This window comes from Physella acuta, unplaced genomic scaffold, assembly GCF_028476545.2.
Source record: "Physella acuta isolate Inbredline_101_S28 unplaced genomic scaffold, ASM2847654v3 ptg001975l, whole genome shotgun sequence".
NCBI lineage: Eukaryota > Metazoa > Mollusca > Gastropoda > Physidae > Physella > Physella acuta.
The window spans coordinates 2,821-30,424 of NW_026733480.1; the positions used below are offsets into that span (position 1 = coordinate 2,821).

Here is a 27,604-nt window from a genome sequence, read left to right on the forward strand (position 1 = left end):
TATCCTGACAGCGGAAAAACTCAATATTCTTTCAATGACTTATGATATGTATGTAAATATATATATATATATATATATATATATATATATATATATATATATATATATATATATATATATATATATATATATATATATATATATGTGTGTGTGTGTGTGTGTGTGTGTGTGTGCGCGTGTGTGTGTATTAGTGTGTGTGTGTGTAATGGTGTATGTGTGCGTGGGGGGGGGGGGGGGGGTGACTCCATGAGTTACACTGTTACAGCACCACCGCCATCTTAGCAAATCACACCACAGCGGTTTAACTTGTACCTAGATCACTTCAAAAAGTAGGCTAGCATAAATGTGTTGTCTGTATACGTTTTTAGACAACAACACAGGACCTAGGCCTAACACCAACTATCTCCCCAAAGCAAAGAGTTAAGTTTAGTTAACATTTTTGTAAAGTCTAAAATCAAAAAGAATTTGACGACAATAACAATTTTTGGCATTTATTTGAAAAAAAAATGAATATTGAATCCTATTTCAAATGATAACGATACTAAATATGCATCAAAATATTTTATTTTTTAAAATTTGTTTATATCCGTCTCTAGATTCCGCGTCTTATCACGTTTTTAATCTACATCAGATGTTCCGGAAATGTGCTTTACGTATTTTGTTTATGTGCACACCAGGAAGCTTACAACAGAGAGCTCTTTGTAGTGTGAAAGCGAATGTTGTCTCATCGCCATGGAAAATGGTGAACAGCAGGAGGTTTACAGGAAGTTTATTGAACAATTTTGTGCAAAAATTAATAATTTAACACCAGAAGAACAAGAAGCACCTTTTAGACTAACTTCCTTGTACTTAGTACCTTCCGAGGTTGAGGCCGAATGTCTGGAATGGATACGACGCTATCTTTCACTCAAGTAAGTTGCAGAACAGTTGGGTGTTGTCGTTGTACTGCACTTTTTTTTTACTTTCAACTTAGTTTGTTGACAAAAAAACAAAACTATCAATATTTTGCTCATTTTCTACTTCTATTACCCGTTCACTTTAAAGAAGCTTCACGTGGATCTTGTAGTAGATCTAGAATCTATGTAGATTTCTAACTAGATCAGGTATGACAGAGTCATGTGTGTAGTAGTAGTAGGCCTAAGTCTCAAGTAATAGTAAGGAGATCTCTGTCTTACACTCTTAACCTCTCAAAAAACATTTCTCACTTTACTAGATCTAGATCTACTATAACTAGTATAGATTTAGATTCTAGATCTAAACTTACTAAAGTTATTAGGGAGCCTATAATTATGCCTAAAAGAATAGTAAAATGTTATGATTTGTATTTTTAAGTTTGCATATCATGTAGAATGTAGGCCTACCTACATACACTACATAGCTTAATTTGATTCAGCTAATAAAAAGTCCTAGATTTTCTAGATCTAGGACCACACGTTATGTGCATGACCTAGTTTTCATGAAATTAACATACAAGAGTCAGTGATAAATTGTATGTGTTCTGTAGCAAAAATCTTAAAGTGAAGTAGTATTTCAAGAACTAGACTATATTTGTATTAACAACCACTAATTCTTCTTTCTGAACTTTCTTGCAAGTACTCAATAAAATACTTATATAAATTTAGTGTGAATAGTCAATTTATTTGATTTGGTTTTTTTTCTTCGTTCTTAATTTTAGTGTTGGGTTTCCCTTTAACCCAATTAAGCATACATGTCTACCGGTTATGCGCCATTCAGGCAGTTGACTTTGATTTCAGCCTGCTTTTCTTTTTGGATTTGCTTCCATATTGACATATTTTTATGGGCGGTGGGGATGAATTTTAGAAAAAAAAAAACAATATATTTTTTTTTTTAATATTATAAATATGTTGAGATGTTAGGGTACCATCATATTTGAGTCCATGAGAAAATTCTTCAAAAACTTGCATTTCTAATTTAGAATTAAAATCAATGTATTTCTGGCAAAGAAAGAAAGATAATTCATTTCTGTATACTGTATAGTATGAGCTGTGTTTTCATTCATTTGAGTGAGGACAATTCTCAAAGTAAATAACAAACAATAGCCGCAGCGTGATGTTTTGATATATTATTGTGTTTTTATCTGTTGGTTCTCTCTTCAGCGACTGCCCCAGTGGATTGTTATCCCAGCTGACGAGGGCTATTTTTACAAACTTTGATGACTGTGTCCAGCTGTCTGAATACTACACCCAGGCTTTTGATATTAGCTCCAATAATCAAGATGCCAGTGATAACAGTCAAGACAGCTCAGAAGATGATATCGTTGGCAACATTCGACCTCCACGTAAGTCTTATTTGTCATCTTTCTTCTTTCACTGATATCTACTTTGTTGTCTAAACTTTACTTAAACTTGTATTTTATTGTTTAACACAAAGAATGGAGGTTATTTTTAACACAGTAACATCCTTGTGCACAAACTCACAGACATGTTCCTAAACTTCCTAATAAGAATTTATTTTCTCTTTTACCAAAGTTAACCTTGTGGCTTTATTTATTCACCTCACTCAAATGTATAATTCTTGGTCACGATTCTAGAGTTGGATGCAAATAAATTGTTGGATGCAGTGATCTCCCATGTCCATGCAACAGTGAAAGAATGGAACACAAAGCCCCCAGTCATGCTACCCTCCTCCTGTAAGCTCCATGTTTTCTCCCATGCCATTAAAAATACACGGCGCAAGATGGAGGATAAACATGTTGTCATCACTGACCTGAACGTACTTTATGATTTAAAGGTAAATTTATGTGGCAGATTAACTTATTTGTCACAATAAATATCAAATTCTTGACTTTGTTTTAAAGTTGGCTTCTAAAACATTTTTTTACATCATTGCGCCATGATTTTTTAAGTCGTTTTAAAAATTTGTAACAGTCTCTCTAATAATACAATGATTCATTTCTAATTTTTTAAAAGATTCAAACTCTTGTCTTTTGTGATTTATCATTAAACAAATTGTAATTTCTTGTGTGCCTAGGATCATCCCCCGCAGTCTTACTTTGCCGTGTTTGATGGCCACGGAGGGCTTGATGCTGCCGTCTATGCAGCCACCCACTTACACGCACATCTCTTGGCCGACAAGTTGTTTCTCACTGACCCGGCCGCTGCCATGAAGCAGGCGTACAAAACTACAGACATCAAATTTTTGGAAAAGTCAAAAAGAGAGGTAGCTTGCTTTTGCCAGATTAACTAACCATACTCTTTTGATTTAGTGCAATTAGCCTAATGCTGAGTGATAATTTATGGAAAATTTATTTCCAGAATTTGAGGAGTGGAACAACTGGTATCTCTGTATTGTTACGTGGGTCTGAGATGCTGATTGGCTGGTTGGGAGACTCTCAAGCTTTGTTGGTTAGGTCAGGCGAACCAGTCCAAATCATGGTCCCCCACAAGCCTGAGAGGGAGGTAAGTCACAGAATCCATTTAACCCACTATATTGCTTCCCTGTCATTATTGCTTAATTTTTTAAACTTTTCTTTTTTAAAATGTTTGCAAAATCTATTTTTAATTACATGTTTTTTGTATTGTTAGGATGAAAAAAGACGAATAGAAGATTTAGGCGGGTGTGTTCTCTTCAGTGGTACTTGGCGAGTCAATGGCCACATGTCTGTGTCAAGAGCAATAGGTTGGTCTTTGTTTACTCTTACTGCAGCTGCTGCATGTCAGTCATGTTTTGTTTGAAATTGGTTGTCTCAGCAACTGATATGTTGATAATTGTTTTATAGCAACTGATGATTGTTCAATACCAATTGACAATGGCACTATGGCGATTGTTTTACAGCAAGTGATATGTTTTGTTCAGGTGATATCAGCCAGAAGCCGTTTATATCCAGTGATGCGGATGTGACCAGCCTGCAGCTGACAGGGGATGAGGAGTACCTGGTGATTGCTTGTGATGGCCTCTGGGACGTCCTCACTCCACATCAGGTTGGTTCAATATCCTACAAAATAACCTACTCAATCTTTTCACCTTTGTTCACCTACAAAAAAAATTCTGTCACAATTAGCAGATCATTGTTTTTTTTTATTTTATTTTTTTTAAATTAGTTAATTTGCCAGTTTTACAATCATCCAGCATCTGACCATCATATAACAACACTAGCCAGTTAATGTTTTCAATGGTCCTGCATCTGACCCCCCCTTCTACCTCTTACCACCAGGTCACAGAGATTGTTTACAAACATTCCTTGACCAGTCTGGACAACGTGGCTGTTGGACTGGTCAATGCTGCAAGAGACTCCGGCTCCTCAGACAACATCTCAGTCATCGTGGTCATGTTCCAGACAGCCCTGTGTCAGCCCAGGACAGCCACGGACGGGGCCACCCTACTCGGCCTCTCCTCCGAGAGCTCACTATCATCTAGTTCATTCCCTAAAGCCCAGCCACTGGGCGAGATAACTAGAAACAGCAAAAGTGGACCAAAAGACAATTCTGTAGGCAGCATTCAGTATGTGCAGACAATGCACGTGACACTGCGGCAGCCAATTGGTTGACGTGTACTGGATTTTACGCTACCTCATGTCGCTATGGTGCCATAAGGAAAATTGTTGCATGCGCTGAAAGGTTGTGGACAGTCACCGTCCGGTTTTATCTTGTATCACAAATTGTTATCCCTGCCCTCACAAGCATCGACTATTTAAATTTGAGCAGTATTTTTTTTTTACCCTTGATGTATATTGATCTCTGTGTTGGGCATAACTGTTCACATGGCAAGTTTTAAAGGGTTGATTGTCGTCTTATCATCAGGTTTGTCTATTTGAGCACCCAGCTTTGGCTAACGGCATTGCTTCTTTATTACATATCATATATCAAATATTTTTAGTCTTCAAACATTTTATAACTGTGAAACATACATTTTATTATCAATTTTTTAATTTTTATTTAGTTGACGTGCAATGATAAATTATCATATTTTACAACTAAGTAAAAATTAGATCTGTGCTGTATACCAATTAAGATTTAGTTCAGAGTAAATTTTAAACATAGTTTTACTGAATTTTTTTGTTGTTGAGTTCATTAGTTTTTGTTATTGATATATTTATTAAAATGTTTAGCTAGTTTTAATGCCTGAATTTACAAATGATATTTCTTCTAGGGCATTGCTGTTCATAATTGTTACATTTAGGTAGCACTGAGACTAAAAGCCTTGTTTAAATTTCATGAAACTTTATGTTAAATTTTTATTCAGTTTTTATTTACCTTACCTTGGTCGTTATGAAATTGGTAAAAACTTGTGTTCACGTTATTGACCATAGCAAATATTTATATTAATACCACATACAACTGTAACCACATATGAATTGGTGCTACTGATATCTCCACCATTGAATGCCATGTTATGATCATATATATATATTTATATGTACCCTATCACACATTAATCACGTACTCATATTTATCATGTAAGACCAACTAACCATGTCATACGACTGACTTTTGGGTGATTCAGGGGCCAAGACGTTTTGTTTATCAGCTATGTCCAGGTTGACTTGACTTTTTATCAAACTGTTGAACATGTAATTCAGTGTCTGAATACACTGCTACATGTAATATCTTTTTTTCTACCTCACTAATCAAAACCCTGTAAAATAAATGTACAACTGTTCCTCATTGACAAGACCTTTCATGTACATCTGTTCCTCATCGACAAGACTATGTTCAACTGTTCCTCATTGACAAGACCTTTTATGTACAACTGTTCCTCATTGACAAGACCTTTGATGTACAACTGTTCCTCATTGACAAACCTTTCATGTACATCTTATCCTCATCGACAAGACCTTTTATGTTCAACTGTTCCTCATTGACAAGACCTTTTATGTACAACTGTTCCTCATTGACAAGACCTTTGATGTACAACTGTTCCTCATTGACAAGACCTTCATACACTATCACTAAACCTGACAAGATTTTTCCTGCACCTAAGACCTCTCATAATTGTAATCATCCCCATCACCATGTACTAATATATAGGGCTTATATTTATAACTATTTAATCATTTTTAACCATTGTCCTTACCCAACCATGTAACCTTATCTACCACTGGAGGTGGGAAGCCCTGACTACACACTAGAAGTCCTTCAGTTCAACAGCTACTTATCAGGACTGAGAACTTCAGTGTGGAGCACTACAAAGAGATTTTATTTTAACTGTGTAGTGCACTGTTTTGGTAACATTTTGTTTCAGCAAAAAAAAAAAGAGAATTCCCTGTACTGTTAATCACATTTAATGAGAGTTGTCTCTCTTTAGTTATGTAAATATTTGTTATTTGTTAAACTCAGTGTGGCAGCTTCTAATCATATCACATTTCTTGCATGTAGTTATGGTTCAGGGATTTCACAGGTCTGGTGCAGATGAACTGTTAAATGCTTTCTTATTGAACAAGTTTCTTTTTTTTTTTTAATTGAATACTCACTTCCCCCATAAAGTATTCAGAGGAACCCCCTTAAAAAAACAACAAACAATTTATATTTTGTTAGTGATGTTTCTTGTTAAAGATACAAAAATGTGGTAACAAAATTTGTTGTTGTACATTTTTTTTAAATTGTCTAAGGACAAAATTTTTTGTTACATAGATTTAAACATAAGTACAATGAGATCCCCCCCTATTTTAAAGCTGCTTGATTGACCGTAGTGTTCCTGTATATAAATGACATTTGTTTACTTGGGGTGTGATGTGTGAATTTAATGGAAAACTAGAAGGATGTGATACTTGATGTTGGTTCCTTCCCATTAGTTGGATGTTTGTTGTAGGCTGGTTTCTCCCCATTTGTTGGATGTGATACTGATGTTACAGAAAGTGATATTGTGTCAGCCCTATGTATACACCACCAAGACTTACATTAAAATTTGATACAGCAGCTCTCTAGTCTGTGTTATTTCTGACTAATTAGACAAGGAACAGCGAATTCTTTAATTTTTATCAACCATTAGCTAAAAAACAAGAATTAATTTGATGATCTCCAAAATGAACTTTATACCCTTTCATACCAGCATTCACGCACAATAAATAATTGACCAGACATTCATGTATTCAAGATAACATTTTTGTCTGGTCAGCTCAGGATGACCCAGTTACCACTATCAAAGAATGCACACCACTAAAACATCAACTACTTGCAAAAAGTGAACAAAATCATAAGAAACAAAGGATTTCCAAAGTGTAAAAACTTGAAATAGGCTGTTTGCAAAACAAATTGAAATAAGTTGTTTGATGAATGAGTATTGGACAATGTATTCAGCCTTGATGTGCCATGTCCATGTGTGAAGCTGTTGTCCAGTGCTGTAAGCTGTTTTCTACTGCTGTCAAACAGCTGATGAATCTTCTGGACTGTCAGGTCTACAGAAAGTAAATTGTTTTATTAGACCACAATTGGTGAATCTTGAGACTCTTGTTACACAAGTTTCAAATTTTATTTTGTGAACTGGTCTGACAATTGCATGTTTTGTCACTCTTATAAAGTATGAATAAGTTGCCATTGGTTTAATGCTACTTTAGAGATCATAAAATCTTATCTTACGTGTGTGTAGAAAATCTAGGTTTAAGTGTTATCACATGACCTCACCTGTGTGAAAGTGTAAGAAAATGACCTCACCTGTCTGTAAGTACTAAACTGACCTCACCTGTGTGTAAGTGTAATCAAAAGACCTCACCTGTATGTAAGTGTAATCAAATGACCTCACATGTATGTAAGTGTAATCTATGACCTCACCTGTGTGTAAGTACTTAACTGATCTCACCTGTGTGTAAGTGTAATCAAATGACCTCACCTGTCTGTAAGTACTAAACTGACCCCACCTGTGTGTAAGTGTAATCAAATGACCTCACCTGTCTGTATTGTTATCTTGGCTACTGTTTCCACTCTTCTTGTTGTTGACATTTGCGCTGGTGCCATCAGGACAGGCTGGGGTGGACTGGCCATCTCCGTTGGTTCGGCCACCCTGTGAGTGAGGGGCGGGGCTGGGCAGGGCGACTGAGGGAATCTTGTCCTTGTCCTTCTTGTCCTCCTTGTTGTGCTTGAGGAAGTTGAAGGTCCATGTCTGCAGGTCTATAGGATGACAAGAGGATCAACATTTGTTATACAAGTCTCAGCAATCTTCACTCTTATCCTAACATGCTAGTAGACATTGATTAGCTGAGGTTTTGATGTGTGATTGTGTGTTCAGTAGATCAGCTCATCAGTTTAAACATGAAAGAACCATTGGTTGATGTATACAAAGGACTTTAGCTGTTCAGGACAACCTTGCCAGTGATTGGTACCATTAACACGACAGAACAGTAAATGTCATGTCAGATTCCATTAACATTCAGATTATGATGACAGAACAGTGAATGTCATGACATATTCCATTAACATCCAGATAATGACAGAATAGTGAATGTCATGACAGATTCCATTAACATTCAGATAATAATAACAGAACAGTGAATGTCATGACGGATTCCATTAACATTCAGATAATGATGACAGAACAGTGAATGTCATGACAGATTCCATTAACATCCAGATAATGACAGAATAGTGATTGACATGACAGATTCTATTAACATTCAGATAATAATAACAGAACAGTGAATGTCATGACAGATGACGTGACAGGTCAGTAACTGATTGAACACAACATGATTCATTCCATGCCTGGTGAGGCAGACAAAACTTACTGTTGTGAGTGGTGTCTTTCTTCAACGTTGATGTAGCCCCTGCGGTTGAAGCTCCACTGGATGGTGCTGCACCTCTTTTGGGGGACTTGACGTCACGCTTGGCTGGCTTCTGTTGCTCACATTCTGGCTCAGCTTTTCTGTTTGAGAAAACAACACGTCAATTTGATAAACATAGCACGGCACATCTATGGAGGGCACAGCACACAGTTCATTGATAACATAGTGGGACTGCAGCATAGTTAAAACAGATAATCAACAGTCAGAGAAGTAACTTCTCTGCTTTTTTTTTTACTCTTCCTAAAATTTGCAGGAAAATTTTTTAATAAAGAACAATTAGTTTCAGTTCTCTACAAATGCTGTTATTAAACACCTAATTTTAATGTTATTTGTAGTTTATTTCTTGATTTTAAAAACAAAATCAAGATTTGTATGGTCTTTAAACACAAAATAATGACATGGGTGTATTATGATTTGGCTCCACACAGAAGTGGTGGTGTGCTGTATTCTAAAGATGCTTGTAAGATGGTGATAGGAAGGTTTATAGGAGGACATGATGTTCTCTACTTACAAGATCCTGGGCCCAATGGCTGTAGAGGCAATGCTGGTGGAGTTGAGGTCATATTCCTCTAGTGTCATCAGATCCTCCAGGCTGGCCTCATCTGTCAAACAAAAACTGATGTACATGCATGTCTAGAACAAAAACTGATGTACATGTATGTCTAGAACTCACCACCACACTCAGTGTTACTGATAGATGGCTTATAGAGGCCATCTGTCAAACAAAAAACTTTTGTACATGCATGTCTAGAACAAAAACTGACGTACACGCATGTCTAAAACAAAAACTGATGTACATGTATGTCTAGAACAAAAACTGATGTACATGTATGTCTAGAACAAAAACTGATGTACACGCATGTCTAGAACACTCACCACTACACTCAGTGATAGATGGTTTATAGAGGCCATCTGCCAAACAAAAACTGATGTACATGCATGTCTAGAACAGAAACTGATGTACATGTATGTCTAGAACAGAAACTGATGTACATGTATGTCTAGAACAGAAACTGATGTACATGTATGTCTAGAACAGAAACTGATGTACATGCATATCTAGAACAGAAACTGATGTACATGCATGTCTAGAACAGAAACTGATGTACATGCATGTCTAGAACAGAAACTGATGTACATGCATGTCTAGAACAGAAACTGATGTACATGCATGTCTAGAACAGAAACTGATGTACATGTATGTCTAGAACAGAAACTGATGTACATGCATGTCTAGAACAGAAACTGATGTACATGCATGTCTAGAACAGAAACTGATGTACATGCATGTCTAGAACACTCACCACCACACTCAGTGTTACTGATAAATGGTTTATCAAGTCCAGGTCATAGTGACATAAGGAAGACACAGAGCCTGGAACTAACCACCTGCTCACAGCAGAGAACCAGTGTCTCTGACCTTGACCTACCTGAGTTGGCCACTCCTGTATGAGATGGTCTGCTGTAGGAATCTCTGAACAGGTTGGTGGGCTCTGACCTTGACCTACCTGAGTTGGCCACTCCTGTATGAGATGGTCTACTGTAGGAATCTCTGAACAGGTTGCTGGACTCCGACCTTGACCTACCTGAGTTGGCCACTCCTGTATGAGATGGTCTACTGTAGGAATCTCTGAACAGGTTGGTGGGTTCTGACCTTGACCTACCTGAGTTGGCCACTCCTGTATGAGATGGTCTACTGTAGGAATCTCTGAACAGGTTGCTGGGCTCCGACCTTGGCGATGTTGTTTCAAGAGAATTCCTCAAAGGCTGCACTATAGCCTGGATGGTGTACTTGGACTTTTTGCCTAATTAGGAGGAAAATGTTGAGAAGACGTCAGTTGAGAGACAAACAAAACTATTTTAACCAGCTACAAAAAGAAATGTCAATGTCATTGTACAAAAATATTCAAACAGCCTTACCATTTCTAAATTTACGAGCCTCAGTTTCATTGGTGACAGCAGCATTAGCAACAGCGTTGGTTGAGGCCGTCAACTCATTGAACCTGAAGAAAGGGAGAGGGGGACTCTGATCATACAGTTATAGAGGACGTTACCCAATCAACCAAAACCATTGTGTCTGATACTTATTGCAAAGGCAACTAGCGATCTTTTTTGAACAAGCTTATATTTCTATAATTTAAGAAAAAAATTAGAATGCGATGCTCGTTATGTAAAGCTGGTGTAAGTTCTTCATGAAAATAAAAATAGGGTGGTAGAAAGTGCAAGAACCTCTGCTGGAACTGTTCTAGAACATCAGGTTTCCTGGCATCAGGCTTGTCCCTCCAGTGATCCCCACCCACAGGCTCCTCCAGTAGAGTTCCAGTCAGGACAAGGTCATCAAACGAGGCGCCATCAAATGTTGCACATACACCGGACACACCTGCAACAAACAAGTACATTGATCATGTGACCTTATTTATGTTCTCACCTATAGAACATGTCCTAGCCTATATAAACTTTGAACACATCTATAGGCTGTGTGCTCATTGACTTAAAATTGGTACACACCTACAAACTGTGTGCTCCCTGACCTACACTTTGTACTCACCTACAGGCCGTGTGCTGCCTGTGCGTGCTACTGACTTGTCATTATTGCTGAAAGGTTTATCAATGTGCCAGTGACTAGTCCAGTTGTCGTCATTGTTTTCATCTGCTGTTAAACACAGACAAAAATTAGTCAACAACTTTGGGTACATGCACTGAAAAAAGGTACTACTAACTCACCATACTACAAAGTAATCACCATACTTGTACACAGGTAATCATTATGCCTGTACATATGTATAACTGTCTGTAGAGAGAGATTCCTGTACAAAGTAATTGCCATACTTGTACACAGGTAATCACTATGCCTGTACATATGTAAAACTGCCTGTAGAGAGAGAGAGAGAAACACCTTACCTATACTAGTGTGACGTAAATGGCTGATGGCTTCCTGTAGTGACCAGGCACCCGGCCTATCAGAGGAATGATGTTCTAGGAACTGGAGCAGGGAAGCTTCTTCATCTTTCTTTTGGCTGAAGTTAGACATTTTTTTTTAAAGCACCTTAATGCTAGCATCACTTTTGGCTGAAGTTAGACATTTTTTAAAATCAATAAAACAATTACTGATTGTTAAAAATTAATGAGCAAAACATTGTAGTCTGGTTTTACAATGACTTCTCTGTGATTAAGACTGTGATTAAACCCTGAGATTAGACCCTGAGATTAGACCCTGAGATTAGACCCTGAGATTAGACCCTGCGATTAGACTCTGAGATTGAGTACACAAGCCATGACACACAGCCTAGTGGCCATACCTTGAAGGTGGCTGGGACAAGTTGTTGGAACCTTTCCCAGGGCGTGTCTTGCCTGCGGAGCTGGTTGGTGCCAGGGACAGGACAGCATCATCCCACTGTATGGCATGTTCCACATCATTATCTACAGACCTGGTGACACAAAACATAGGACATTAGCACATGATGACATGATATTTTAACATATTAACATTAGCATTTATTTTCATATAATGATATTAGCGTATGACATTTTTACATGACATTTGTTGTCAGATGAAATCAGAAATATATAGCTAACACATAAGGCTACAAGAATGTATTCTTCATAATACCCAGCTAGTTGTTTCTCACCAATAGTTGAAAAAAAATTAGGAATGTCTTTTGAATATCAACTAACTCTATTAAGAAAAGAAAATTATTTTAAAAAATTACATTGTTTCCTCATCAATGTCATTCTCATCAGCATTCAGGACGTTGTCAATACCCTCGACTGAGATGTTGCGTAGGTCTTCTAGCTCACTGGGGTTCAATGACCTCAAGAAGGCAACATTTTTCTGGGAAATGGCAAGGTACTTTAAAAACAAAGGATCTCACAAAGATCCTAAAAGGTTATAAAAGATCCCAACGATCATACATATCCTGAATATCAGACAACTTCCCCTAGACTTAAAAAACCTATCGATTGTATTAGATCTTAAAAATTCTACCAAATTAGTACGTTACAAAATATCCAAAAGTCCAAACAATCCCCCTACAAGATATGAAACAAGTACCTGACTATACTCCACAGCCTCCGAGTCAGTATCATCCGATCCACTCAAGCTCTCCGCATGCCTGTCCTCCACATCATCCTCCTCATCATCGTCCTCCTCTGTCTGTAGGTCTAGCCCAGCCAGGGGTTTGGATGAGGTGGAAACAGCTGGTGTAGTTGGTGTGGTGGCAGTTGATGGTGATGATGAGGTGGACGAGGCAGGGGATGAAGCCAGGGCTGTAGAGCCGGAGTTGTCCTGGGAATCGTTCAGTGGCACTTCAGGAACTGCAACAAACAAAAGTAGGTTTACAATCTCTACTCTATTCATATCTAGGGAAAGAGACAGGGGGCATTTTATTAGAAGTTGTAAGAAAAAACAGAGGAAACAGAGGGATAAGGACACAAAATATGAAACAAAAAGCCTTAGAAAGAAAACAGAAATGTATCAGTTAATATCCTACCTAAGAGATTGGCTTTCTTGCTTGTGTTTCGTGACATCTCCAACAGAAGCCGCTGTTAAAAAAAAACAATTTTACCATAAATAACAGACATATCATTCAATCTTTCTTTAAAATTTACTTGTCAAGGAAAATCTATATAATAATATGCATAAACAAGTGATATTTTTGTTTTTTTAACTTTCATGTACCAGAAAGTTTTTTTATAACTTAAAATACTGCATTACTTTGAGCATGTTTTAAAATAGATCCCAGACACTCATTTTTAAAGAAATTGGAAGATCAAGCAAAATAATAAGATGGTTTCTGGTACTTAAACTTTCTAGCAGACAGACACACTACTATCTTTCAACTCCCCAACTGAAGGCACTTGTATCTACAAGAAAAAGCAGCTATCTTTTCAAAACTTCTCAAAAGTTGGCTTACATCTTTCAAGTCATTATTCTGGTGAAGATATTGAGCCTGTAATGCTTCTAGTTGATTGATGTACCTGTTAATAAAAAGTTTGTTCAAGAAGTGAGATGTGTACTGTAAGTTTACTATGTGATGGATACATTTTCCAGTTATATCAAAGTACAAAAACATAAGGTGATATTTTAAAAATATATTTTATGTTTTGTAACATGTATCAAAAATGATAGGGTAGAAATAATAAAATAGATCTAAAATTAGAGACAGCTTCTCTAGTTTCCAGGTTTTTAACAAATATTGTCCCCTATAGTTTCAAGTGTTATTAAAATATTTGTATCTAAATGATAAAAGAGTAAACACATCCCCCCACCTGTTGCCTCTGATTAAAGGATCTTACCATTGTTGATCTCTACACTTCTGGTAAAAGGTCGGAGGTCGCACCTGGAACCTGAGGACTAGGGTATCAGCCTCTGGCTTAAGGTAGCCTTCGTTAGCCAGCAAGTCCAGGCGGAAAAATCTGTTGTAGCCCCAGCACTCTCCCACCTGTCAGCATACAACAGAGTTATGTTAACCAACATATCTGGTAACACACAGCACAGAGATAATCTGTTGTATCCCCAGCACTCTCCCACCTGTCAGCATACAACAGAGTTATGTTAACCAACATATCTGGTAACACACAGCACAGAGATAATCTGACCAAACACACAGCTTTAGGATGTCAAGTCACCATACAACATAGTTATGTTACCCGACATGTCTGGTAACATACAGTACAGAGATAATCTGACCAAATACACAGCTCTAGGCTGTCAAGTCACCATACAACAGAGTTATGTTAACCAACATGTCTGGTACACATAGTACAGAGATAATCAGACCAAATACACAGCTCTAGGCTGTCAAGTCACCATACAACAGAGTTATGTTAACCAACATGTCTGGTACACATAGTACAGAGATAATCTGACCAAATACACAGCTCTAGGCTGTCAAGTCACCATACAACAGAGTTATGTTAACCAACATGTCTGGTAACACACAGTACAGAGATAATCTGACCAAATACACAGCCATAGGCTGTGAAGACTGAAATCCTTTACAGTTCTGGGCTAAAGGCTGAAACCTCAGGATAACATAACAATTGTTCTTTAGGTACTAAACTAAACAGATAAATTACCATCTCATGACTACAATAAAAGGCTGATAAACTTCTTACTTCAAAGTCAGAGGCAAATTCTCTGACAATATTTTTGGTCCAGTCCCTTGTAGCTTGGTGGACCATCTCTACTCTATATTCATATCTAGGGGAAAAGAAGGGGGGCACTTTATTAGAATCTGTATTCAAAGACATTGAGAAAGGAAGACAATAAAAATACATTATGAGACTAAAAGCCTAACAAACAAAACAAAAATGTACTACAGTGAAACTTACTTGGATGTTTCAGGTAGACCAGCTGAAAGTTCTAGAAACACAGACAAATAGTTGCCACGCACCACACCGTTGCCATCCTAGATAAACAAACAATATCAGTCAGACTATCAAGTTCATGAAAACATGTCTAGAACAATCACTTTTTTTTAAGATATGAAAGAACTGTTTAAAATATGGAGTGTCTTTTTTTAAAAATAATATAGGTTTCTATTCAGCCCAAGTAACTAAATAGAACTTTAAGCCTCCAACTAGCTAATACTACACGTAACTCACTGGGTACACTTTAAGCCTCCAGCTCAGCCCATGTACAAACAATATGGGGCTATACACTGGGTCTGCCCTCTGTCTCAGCACTGAAAAGTTTTTCATCACAAAGGTGCTGGTGTCATACTGGGGGACAATTTCACTGAAATAAAAACATCAAATGTCATACTGGGGGACAATTTCACTGAAATAAAAACATCAAATGTCATACTGGGGGACAATTTCACTGAAATAAAAACATCAAATGTCATACTGGGGGACAATTTCACTGAAATAAAAACATCAAATGTCATACAATTCTACAAAACAAAAACTATTTCACTGAAATAAAAACACCTCTCAATAGTTGTGATAAACCTGATTGATCAGATACATTGTGTGACTGACAAGACTGACAGGTGCTAGAGAAATTACCTGGTGAAGTCAGCTGGCACTGGTGTGGTGACAAACGAGGAGGTTGACTGCCTGTGGGCTGTACGAAACAGTTCCAGCAAGTCCTTGCTTCTCATCACCAGCTCCGCCTTGCCGGCATCCCTCAGGTCAGCCTCCACCTTCTCAATGGCCGACTCCCACACACTCACTTCCTGGGACAGCTGATTTCTCTGGCCTGAAATTTGTCACAGTCAAATCAGATTCAAATCAATTCTATTTCAATAAAGTCATATGTAAATCAGTTAATTTTATTAAAGTCACATTTGAATCAGGTCAAGAAACTTTCAGTTAATCAAAGCAACTTATTTCACATCAAATGAAGTCACATTCAAATATGTTACTTCATTTAAAGTATGAGATAGCTGCTACCATCAATTTAAACAAAATTGTTCCAAAATGTATGGATGCTCCAAAAACTGAGTTTAATAAACTCAAGCAGTGTAAATTTAAATTAAGGTCAGACTTCTAATCTGATATTCAATAAAACAATATTTAGTTTGATGTACTGGTAGAACATATTTAGAGCAACTTTAGAAAGGAAATAGGAAAGATTATCATTAGACAAGCAGTGAAGTGGAACACATAAGGATGAGAGAGAACTAAAGGACAAAAAGGCATGGGTAGATAAGTCAAGATGGACATAGGGAAATAAAGAATGGGAAGATCACTCCTGATGGACATAGGGAAATACTAGTAAAGCAGTGGGGGTCGTCATCATGGGACTCACCTACAAGAGTCAAAAGTTTACTTTTCAGCTGAGCTTCCAACCTGGCTATCATCAGCTCTACGGCGTTTCGAATTTCTCGCACTCTTTCTTCTTTTGCATTCTTCACACTTTCAATGTTGCGCTCCTAGAAACAGACAAAAGTGGGCAAAAATTTCAACATAGAAGCTCATCACTAACATAAATATATTGCCTAAATATATGGCACTAATTGCAATTAAAATGGTGTGATTATCATTAAACTGGGATAGCCTGGTTGAGCAGTAAAGTACACAACTGCTAACCCAAACTCCTGAACTCAATTCCCTGACTCAAGCTCAAGTCTATTAGATGTTCTTAAGGCCACCCAGCTCTGACTATGTCAACTCTACTTCATCTACGATATTGACCTTGAGGTTTGAATGGGTAATTTTATTTATTTACACAATATAGCAACATTTTTTAACCAAAAAAAGGTTTAATCTATGGACTTCTATTTAAAGCTAGGACCTACCACATCCTGCACCAGACATATGAGCTCTATATGCTGTGACTTGAGCTGACTCAGCTCTGCTGACAGTTTGGACTTGTGTTCTTCATAGATTCCTTCTAGTGGTTTAAATGTGTGCCCTGAATGCTGAAACACAACATTTGCTTTTATTTAATGGTTAAAGGTGGAACAGTCTTTAGGTGGAAATCATAGGGACAGTCACACAAAATACAGGAACATATTTCATGAAATTCAATGAGAGATTATAGTTAAGAATACATTTTTGTGATAATTACAATGTTTAATCACATACAAACAAATGAGGGTACTACAAACACATACAAACAGGTGAGGGTACTAAAAACTTACTGTCCCTCCCCAGAGACTACATACAACATTTAATCACATACAAACTGGTGAGGGTACTACAAACACATACAAACAGGTGAGGGTACTAAAAACTTACTGTCCCTCCCCAGAGACTACATACAACATTTAATCACATACAAACAGGTGAGGGTACTAAAAACTTACTGTCCCTCCCCAGAGAGCACATACAACATTTAATCACATACAAACTGGTGAGGGTACTACAAACACATACAAACAGGTGAGGGTACTACAAACACATACAAACAGGTGAGGGTACTACAAACACATACAAACAGGAGAGGGTACTAAAAACACATACAAACAGGTGAGGGTACAAAAATCACATACAAACAGGAGAGGGTACTACAAACACATACAAACAGGTGAGGGTACTACAAACACATACAAACAGGTGAGGGTACTAAAAACTTACTGTCCCTCCCCAGAGAGCACATACAACATTTAATCACATACAAACAGGTGAGGGTACTACAATCACATACAAACAGGTGAGGGTACTAAAAACACATACAAACAGGTGAGGGTACTAAAAACACATACAAACAGGTGAGGGTACTAAAAACACATACAAACAGGTGAGGGTACTAAAAACACATACAAAAAGGTGAGGGTACTAAAACACATACAAACAGGCAAGGGTACTACAATCACATACAAACAGGTAAGGGTACTACAATCACATACAAACAGGTAAGGGTACTACAATCACATACAAACAGGTGAGGGTACTAAAAACACATACAAACAGGTGAGGGTACTAAAAACACATACAAACAGGTGAGGGTACTACAAACACATACAAACAGGTGAGGGTACTAAAATCACATACAAACAGGTGAGGGTACTACAAACACATACAAACAGGTGAGGGTACTAAAAACTTACTGTCCCTCCCCAGAGAGCACACTGATGACATATGCAAAGTTTACATGTCCAGCAGTAGACACTAAGTTTCTCTTGATGTTCATTACATCTGGGGATAAATGAACGGACATGTAGATGATTGGATGGATGTGCAGATGGATTTGTGGATGGATGGATGAGTGGATAAATGGATGGATGAATATACACGAGGAGGATGGATGTGTGAATGGAGGATAGATGTGGATGGATGATTGTGTGGATGTCAGCATGAGTGTGGATGGCTGTGGGGAGTCTAGACTAAGCAGTGTTACTAACATCTTACAAAGTATACATCTATGTTAAGTCCTCTTAGTACACTGACTTGCGTTAAGCCCTGGATACAAAGTACTGACAGCTACACGTTTAAAATTTCTATAAAAAATATCCTAGAGTACAGGATAAAAAGGATCTAGACAGCAAAACCTGGCTTACATTTCTTTTCTTGATGGGCCATCACCTCGAGATTGTGGGGTTGAGTGTTGCAGTGTGTCCAGCTGTTGAGTTACTTCCTCCGCCCAGCGACAGTTGACCAACTCGTGGATGTGCAGGGATGCTCTATAACAAACCAGCCGGATCATTAATAATTGTTCATTGATGATAACACATGTTGAATTAATTTAAGGTGAAATAACAGAAATAAATAATTTGTATTTGTTAGTAGTGTTAGGTGAAGAATAAAAATAATAGGGACATTTATTTTTTGTGACAGAAATTGAAAAAAGACAATTGAATTAGTAAAAATGATGTGATTAAACTGTTTAATTTTTTTTTTAAATTATGATGAGAGGGTGATGCAGGGACATAACTCTAAGTTTATTGTTATTCTTAAAGTGGATCTCCAGATTCTGACATTATATAATTCATTTTAGTGATGACATTTAGGTACTAATGTTTTTTACTGCTAGGCAAATGGGCTCAAATATCAAACTAAAACAATAAGTGAAACAAACCTGCAGTGTGGGCACTGAGATCTTTGCTCTGTCAGCCACCTCTACACAGATAATTAGAGAAGTTAAAAAAGGTTACACAACACACTATACAAAAAAAAACTTCTAGCTCATCTATCTCGACTATTTCTCTCAACAAATACCAGACTTGACCCACACAGACTTACCCGTATACATGGAAAACAGCAGAGCTTTGAGCAGTGAGGACACAGGCGTGCATCACGCAACTTTTCCATACAGATGAAACATCGAAACACTTCTGCAAGACTCTGTAACACAAAGCAATCAACAGGTTAATCCTCAGGTAAAAAAAGCACTGCACACCACCAGGGAAGATAGCCCTACATAAGCCACTGCAGTCCTACCTGTGCAATGATAGTTCTACTTGGGCTATGACAGTCCTACCTGAGCAAAGATGACTTCATTGTTGCTGAGGACTTTGTCCCGCACCACGTCCAGATTGGACAAGAGAATTTCTTCTAATGTGATGCTGGACACTTGACTGGAGCCTAGAAAACTGTCATAGTCGTAATAGTGAACAGATTTCTTGGTGGCCCTCATGACCTGCTTGGTTGAACTTGCTGCCTCTGCTGGTTTGGTCACACCCACAGCTGGACCAGCTCGTGGTGTGGCAGTTTGTTTTAAAATACTTTTACTCTCCATGGCGGCACCTGTTACTAAATTACCCTCCTGCTGCCTGACTTTTTTGCTCTCTACCACTGCAGCTATTATTTTACCCTCATGCTGCCTCAGTGTTTTGCTCTCCATAACTGCCGCTGCCATGGAATAATTAAGCTTGACCATGTCCGAGGATGACGGACGAGGCCGGTAGTCGGATCTCTGGTTGGGGAGCCTGGTGTCAGTGGGTGAGGTTTTGGGTGTGGTGGCCGCACTGCTGCTGCGCTGTGGGGAGCTGGCCTGGCTCAGGGAAATGTTGTGTTTGCCGTGAGATGGGGAGAAAAGGGCGGAGCCGTTCTGCTGGCCAGAAAAACTTTCTATAGACCTACTCCTCGGCTGCACGGCTTTGGCCAGCAAACCATCAGACTTTCTGGCAGTGGTCTCTCCCACTCTACAGCTTCCAGATAAGCGTGTTTCATGTAATCTGTAAGTCAAAAACATGTGTTTACTTTCTCCAGGCTTGAGGGTGTGTGACCCCCTTCCCGCACCCCCGGGCTCCGCCACTTTGTGACCATCGTCCCTGCAGTTCTCAGCACTTCCTGCTCCACTGAGGAACCCAGAGTCGTTAGATTCTTCATGCCTGATGCTGCCATTTCTCTCACAGCCACCTGCTGCTGCTGTTGTGTTGGACTCAGACCTGGACTGGTACATCCCATAAGCCATGCCTGCAAAGAGGTCAGAGACTGATCTTTTCATGGGGTGCTCTGGGCTAATACCCAGGCTGGTCATGTCAACCATCTGACCCATCAGAGACGTCCTTGACCTTTCATCTAAACTGTTCACCGACAACGGCCTTTTCTTTTTACTTTTTTGCCTCATAGTTCTTCTATACATAGACATAGCTGGGATCTTCCACACGGCAGTAGTAAAAACTGGACTGTAGCTTACCTCTTTTACTTCATCACAAGCTGTACCTACTTAAACACTTTTAAATCTGACAATCTTACATTGAGGCGTATCCTAAATAACAAACACAGTCGAACTGCACTATCTTTGAAAAGTCACTCAGACACTAGACCTAGCACACGAAACTGAGAAAACTGTCCGAATTCGAAATCAAGCCATCTCATCGGCACCGCACGCTGCACAACATCGTGAACCCCATCAGCCACCGTTGTATTCCAGTACACGTCGCTTGGTCGAATGATCGGTTCTTCAGACTAGCGACTTTATATATACACGGGCCACTTATCTGAGGAGCGGGTGGTGGGGGAGACGGGCCGATCGTAAATTCAATGAAGAAAATGGGCAGTGCTAAAGGCCATGTCCAAATGGAATTGGGTGTTGTCGGGTGGTGTGGTCCATCACAGAGTCTAATGGACTAGAGACGGGCAGCGGTACTTGAGCTCATGTGTGAGTGATTGGTAGTCAGGACTCGCCACAAAACTACGTCACTCAGTCCAGCGGGAGGGTGGGGAGGAACAGCACAAACGGTGTTAAAGATCAGGCCGTTTCACGGGGGATAATCTTAAATTGACTAAAACAAACTCAAGCAATCAAGGATTGACAACCGGCAACAGATTCAATAATCGATACCCGGGGTGAAGGGGGAGGGGCAAAGACGGGGGGCGTGTCGTGAGATTTTGCCAAGAGTTAGGAAGAGCAGGAAAAAAAAATTCCAATACTTCACGTTGGGTTCCTGTGTATGTCACGTGACGTTTATATCTACATGGTGGAGTGGGGGGGGGGGGGGGGAGATGGGCATATATCAACGTCGTGCCCGTGATGAAAGTTGAATGAGACGACGACCTTTGAAAGACGGGAGTGGATCTAATATTGGCAAGGGTGGCCACTGGGAGTTTTACATTACGGCAATTTGGACGGGCGGGGCACAGGTCGATAATAATTGTTACAAGACTTATGTTCTTTGCTCATACTCAATCGCTCATTTGACCGAACAATGATAAATAGGCATACACAATAGGAACGCAAACAGCAATGACGTAATCACGTAATAAAAATCACACTAAAACCACATATTACGTACACAATACACTACTGCAATTTACATAAAGACAGAGAGACAGGCAGCCAGACAGATAAACGGTAAGACGGACAGACAGACAAGATGGACAGATAGACAGGAACACAGACAGACATACATGCCGACAGACACACATACATACAGGCAGACATGCCATGCATGCAGACAGACTTACATACATAGAGACATACAAATATACAGACAAACAGGATGTGGGTGCAGATATGACAGAGACACTGCCAATATTAAAAGAATAACATGACACTGAAAGAATAAAACATGCAGAGAAGACAACACCAAACACAAAGACTGTATAGTATTTAATTCTGTCTGTGTCGGCTGATTTTTCCCACCATTTCTCCCACCGTGTACTCATCAGCATACACAGGAACCATGTACACATTAGCTCACTTTACGATGAACACATCAGCTTACATCAAAACATTGTACACATCTTATGTCATCATATACACGTCTTGCATGGAAACCATACACTCAATTCACTTAGCAATTTACATGGACATCATGTAGACATATCTTACATACACATCAGTACACATATCTTACATACACTTCAGTACACATATCTTACATAGACACCATGTACACTTATCTTACATTAACAGTATAAATACCTTACATTTACACTATGTACACATATCTTACATAGACACCATCATATCTTACTTATACACCATGTACAAATCTTACATACACACCATATACACATCTTACATACTCACCATGTACACATATCATACATACACACCATGTACACATCTTACATATACACCATGTACACATCTTACACACCATTAACATAGCCTACATGAGGAGAGTAAAGGAGCGATGAACACACGAGGTGCAGACATAAAATGTTTCCCCACGAAGTGTACACTGAATAAAACAATGCTAATGGATGAGCTTAGATGATAATGACGTCCATTACGGCCATTCGTGACGTGCCCCGGGGACTGGGTCACTCACACGCACGGCGTCAGCTGATACAAACACTTTTTTTATTAGCCACCCCTTATGAATAATCCCATTGTGACGTCGTCGCTATGCAAACCTGTCTTGTCATTTCCCTTCGTTTTTATATTATATCTCCTATATCATCATGGATGTTTCTTTTTCTGTCACCCCCCCCCCCCTCCAATTCTCAGAGATTTATCTCCCTGCATGCCCCGTCCCCCTTCCCCTCGCATTTTGCATGTCTATTCGTTCTCATAGATTTACCTCCCTTCATGTCTCAACATTCTCACAAATGTATACCCCACCATCTCTCTTCTCGTCCTCATCTCCCCCCACCCACTAGATTGTACTACTCATCCCGACTCTTAAAGTTATTTTCAAGTGAAAGACTGATAGAGTTGATTTAAATCTATATATAAATCTATTTCAAATATCGTTAAGTAGAAGTGAACTGTAAATGGACAAAAAAAGTGTAATGTGATTAAATCCTACATCAAAAGAGAAGACAATGGGTCTTGGTGTCACCCCAGCTACCGGGAAATACAAACGAAAACAACAAAATCTGGGTATTTGTACAAAACTGCCTCTCATCCCTATATAACAATGGAGATAAATTACAATGAAATCAGTCTATGTGAGCTTTATGTATGTGTGTTACCAACGTAAGTAGTGTGTATACTTTATATAGACACGGTGCTTGTAACTGCGAACAGATTCGCACCAAAAACTACAGAAAGACATCACATTTGGAAAAAATAAAATAGACCTAGCAGGAAACTCAAACCAACCCCATCCTCAGACGAGCCGCTGTGTGATTTACACAACAAGTGTGCCGTGATGCTGGTATAAGCCACGTATTGTTGAGCTAAGCCTCCTACTTAATTAAAACTTCACAATGGCATTCTGCGATGAATGGGCAACATGTTTCTAGCTACGAGCAATCTCGAAATGGTTCGAATAACGAGCAATCAACGCTTGACAAATACAGCGACCTTTTCATCGTCCGCTCAAGTTGTCCTAAAAATGCAACAACCGTGCATGCAATAATAAAGTACTGTACCATTAAAATAATCTATATTTATAAAATGTGTACCTACGTTGTAAGCGATAGATGAAGGAAACAAAATCAGAGATTAAAGGTCATGAACTCGATGTGGACTACGACTTATTAAAATGCTGCATCCGACCAGAGAATAATAAAAAAAATTTAATTGAAAAAAAGAAATGTTAAATACAGTTAAAAATCCTTTAAAATAAAAAGACCATTTTTACATAATAACATTGTATTGATTTGTCTCCACTCAATCTATATTTAGCATTCAATACCAGTATTTGACAACTGAAATTTCCGAGGCTATTTAATCAGTATCTAGGCTTCCTTTGTTAGCATCACGTTGTACACAAACACAATAGGTATTTGATTACTAGGTCAGTATTAAAAGTAAGTGTTGACCGTTTGTGACGTACACATTGGAAGGTGTGGGAGGGTTGGTGCAAAATGGACGCGTGAAAAATGTGATGGGGGCATATATTCGAATTTTTGTGAAGACGTTATTTGTGGATGACTCCCCCCCCCCTTTTTTTTTGTTATCTTCTTTTAACAGACAAGCAACAAGAGGATCAAGAAAGATAACTCGTAAAATACAGAATTAGTTTTCTTATCACTTATCTCCCCTAGTCGAAGATACATTTTCAGGGCAGTGAAAAGTAAGCAACACATTGCGAAATAGTTTCATGATCTTATAAAGATATAAACTTAAAAATAAACCGTTCAAAAAACGTAGTATATAAATCCATAAACGCACAAAAATCGAAATTGTATCAACCACAGATTAATTAAAGTAGAATCCAATTCAGTTCAGACTTAACAATTAGTGGAACATGTTTTATTTTAATTCTTTGATGTAGGCCTATAACTCAAGTAATTTATTTAATTTTTTTTTCCAATATCCACCCTAGAGCTTTCAATTGGCATCACAGAAGACTGAATGTGGTTGGGGCAACTTCTACCACTACATTCCAGCTGTCTACATGACGTTATTCAACTTATTCTTGATTGTTCACTGATTAAAGCTAAGACCTCTAACAAAACACACTGATTTTTAATCCACTTTCATACAGTTTAAAACTGAACACAGAACTGAGCCCACTGTTGCTTCATCTGCAGTGGAATTATCTTTAACTTTATCAGGCCCAAAGGGATAACTTACAGGTACGTTGGGCTGCTAATAAATTACACACATTTTACACGTCTTCCATTTAAATATACACGTAATAAGTCTGATCACTTTATCTTCGCTAACAATGTTATTTTTTTTATCTAAAAGATCTTGACAGTATTTTTCAGAAAACTTCCATAATACTCCTACAAAACTTTCATATTTAAATACAAGTAATTTGCATAAATGTTTGAAACAATAAGCAGACTAAGCAGAATATAGGGGCAAAAGCATAATCAAGTTTACATCTTGGTCTAGTGTAATGAAATACATTTAATATACATACATGAATTAGGGATTTGATGATTCAATTTTCATCAAATGGTATTTCTTTTGCAAAACATGCTAGGAAATTTATCTATCAAATCCAACAGGCTTTTTATTTTTTATCATTATAAATTAACTAGCCATAGGTAGGCTACCCATGATGAATTATAGGCACATATATATTTTAATGTAATACTTGTTTGAGAAGAATGTTTTATAAAATAGTTATAGGTCAAAAGGCAATGTGCTTTACTACTTGTTGAACAATATTAGTGACAAAGCAAAGAAATAACTAAATAGCTAAATATCAGACACATTTAAAATAACATAGACTACTAATACCTATTAGAAAACCAAATTATATACATTATTAGTCAACACACCACCATATTAAATGCACACACTGATTAAGAGACTTATGTTGTTTTTTTAAAGTAATTTGTATTACTTTTGGCTGAGAAAATTATATACATTTCATTGTGTACGTCTTGTTAAGTAGATCTATAGATCTAAATCAAATATGAATTAAATAGTTCATTTCTTCATATTCTAAAATTGGAGGATTACGCCATTAGTGTATGGGTACTTTCCGTAGTTTAAACATGTGACGTCATTGTTTTTAGCGTTCTTGTCACAATAATAAACACTTTTCTGGCTGCATAGTTAAAAATGTGCTTCTACATTCAAATATTCCTTTATTTTTATTTATCTTATTTAAATAAAATTTAGTTTAAACATTTAAAACATCCACCATATTATTTTCAACTTAAGTCTGTATCTTTAAGTTCTCCATACATACTGCACATAGCCTACTTAACAATGTATCGGACAGAGAGAGAGAAGTGCACAAATGGGCTTTTATATATCAGGATAATTATGCATGCATGTATGCAATATAAAGGCTAAATAGTTGACAAAATCTCACAGCAAAGTACGACTAACTACAGTCTATATTATCCACATACTGACATAATTTTAGTAATTCTAGTTAGTAGTACTGCTGCAATAAATGGTAACAGTTTAGTAGTAGTAGAAATTAGCAGCTGTACATTCACAGTCTACTACCTACACTTTACTTAGAGCGAGATATTCTGTGGTGGTGAACTTTCTTAGTGACTTAACTTTAAAATACTATGATGATCATAGTATTTTACTGCAAGGCCTATAACTTAACTATTTTGAATTTATTATTTTACTACATCTGTACTATAGTTTATAGATGACAATTGATAAAAATTATTAAAAATACTTAGATCTAGACTAGTTCTTAGACTAGACTTATCGGGGGAATTTTTATACCATTGTCCAATAATAGAAGAATCTTCTTTAAAAAAGGAGTGTTAGGTTACTGGTAGTTAACTAAATACACACATTCCTGGCTAATATAATAAATATCATGTCAATGCTAACCCTGACTCTATCTAACGGGCTAACCCCATCCTCAACCCTAGTTACCTAGTAGTAGAATCTAGTAGTAGATCTAGTGGCTCTCTAGTCCTACCATTTGCCTAACTATAACAACTATACTATAACTATTAACTATTAATAACTTTATTAACTACTAATATTAGCCTACTAACACTAATTTCAATTTGGATAATTGAATCATAATTGTTAATTTCTTAATAAGTTAATAAATATTATAAATAACCATAAAAAAAATTAGTCGAGATTACAATTACAATACTACTTGATCTAGATTCTAGATCTAACTAGATCTAGATCTATAACTAACAACCCAACAAACCTATTTTATGGAATAGTCTATTATCGGACATCGGGATCTAAAATCATCCAAATGCTTTTTTTTTTTTTTGCATGAATCCAAAACACTATAACTACAGTGACAACAGTGATGACTGACAGAAATCTTGAGAAAATGAAAAACGTACCTCCACTGTGTTTTCATCCCTTCGATTGTCTGAGCAATTGGAACTTGATGCCATAGTTGTTATTTTATTTTCGAAATGTTTTTCTATTGTAAAACTGTATAATTAAGCATATTTATTAATCCTTTTTATACGTATAACTTAAAATTGGCATCGCAACGATCAAGTGGAAACAGATTTGTAACTATTTTTACTCAGCTCAGAATGGCCAGATCATTATTTTGAAACATTGACAAACAATGACATGAAAGCCGAAGTAGTTTCATAAAATAAAACGATACCAATATGAATATTAAGTTATTAACTCAGCTATGTAAATGTATATTATGACGTAATTAGTAATCAGAGTTTCTTCCAAGCAACTTTTCGGCGGAAGGGTGGGGGGGGGGGGGG

General features: G+C 37.6%; 2 protein-coding genes across 3 annotated transcripts; one reads left to right on the forward strand and one right to left on the reverse strand.

The window, feature by feature from the left end:
• LOC131931462 (protein phosphatase 1F) lies at positions 1-5,995 on the forward strand. The gene is made up of 9 exons (XM_059288265.1): positions 1-48; positions 632-911; positions 2,118-2,299; positions 2,552-2,751; positions 2,992-3,180; positions 3,276-3,419; positions 3,546-3,639; positions 3,817-3,941; positions 4,175-5,995. Exons 2-9 carry the CDS (start codon positions 733-735, stop codon positions 4,505-4,507), a joined length of 1,446 nt encoding a protein of 481 aa, XP_059144248.1. The 5' UTR covers positions 1-48; positions 632-732; the 3' UTR covers positions 4,508-5,995.
• Positions 5,965-27,411, reverse strand: LOC131931461 (E3 ubiquitin-protein ligase TRIM37; the record flags this gene model as incomplete). 2 transcript variants are annotated; one of them, XM_059288263.1, is given in 26 exon segments in its annotated part: positions 5,965-7,354; positions 7,844-8,063; positions 8,678-8,814; positions 9,246-9,336; positions 10,399-10,539; positions 10,655-10,737; positions 10,964-11,114; positions 11,283-11,387; positions 11,636-11,751; positions 12,034-12,162; positions 12,445-12,566; positions 12,786-13,048; positions 13,225-13,276; positions 13,648-13,711; positions 14,030-14,175; positions 14,852-14,936; positions 15,068-15,144; positions 15,341-15,473; positions 15,746-15,938; positions 16,491-16,614; positions 16,981-17,103; positions 18,235-18,322; positions 18,685-18,807; positions 19,203-19,243; positions 19,367-19,468; positions 27,215-27,411. In XM_059288263.1, coding segments are annotated over 26 exon segments (2,997 nt in total). In that variant the 5' UTR covers positions 27,269-27,411.
• Positions 27,412-27,604: the final 193 nt, after the last annotated feature.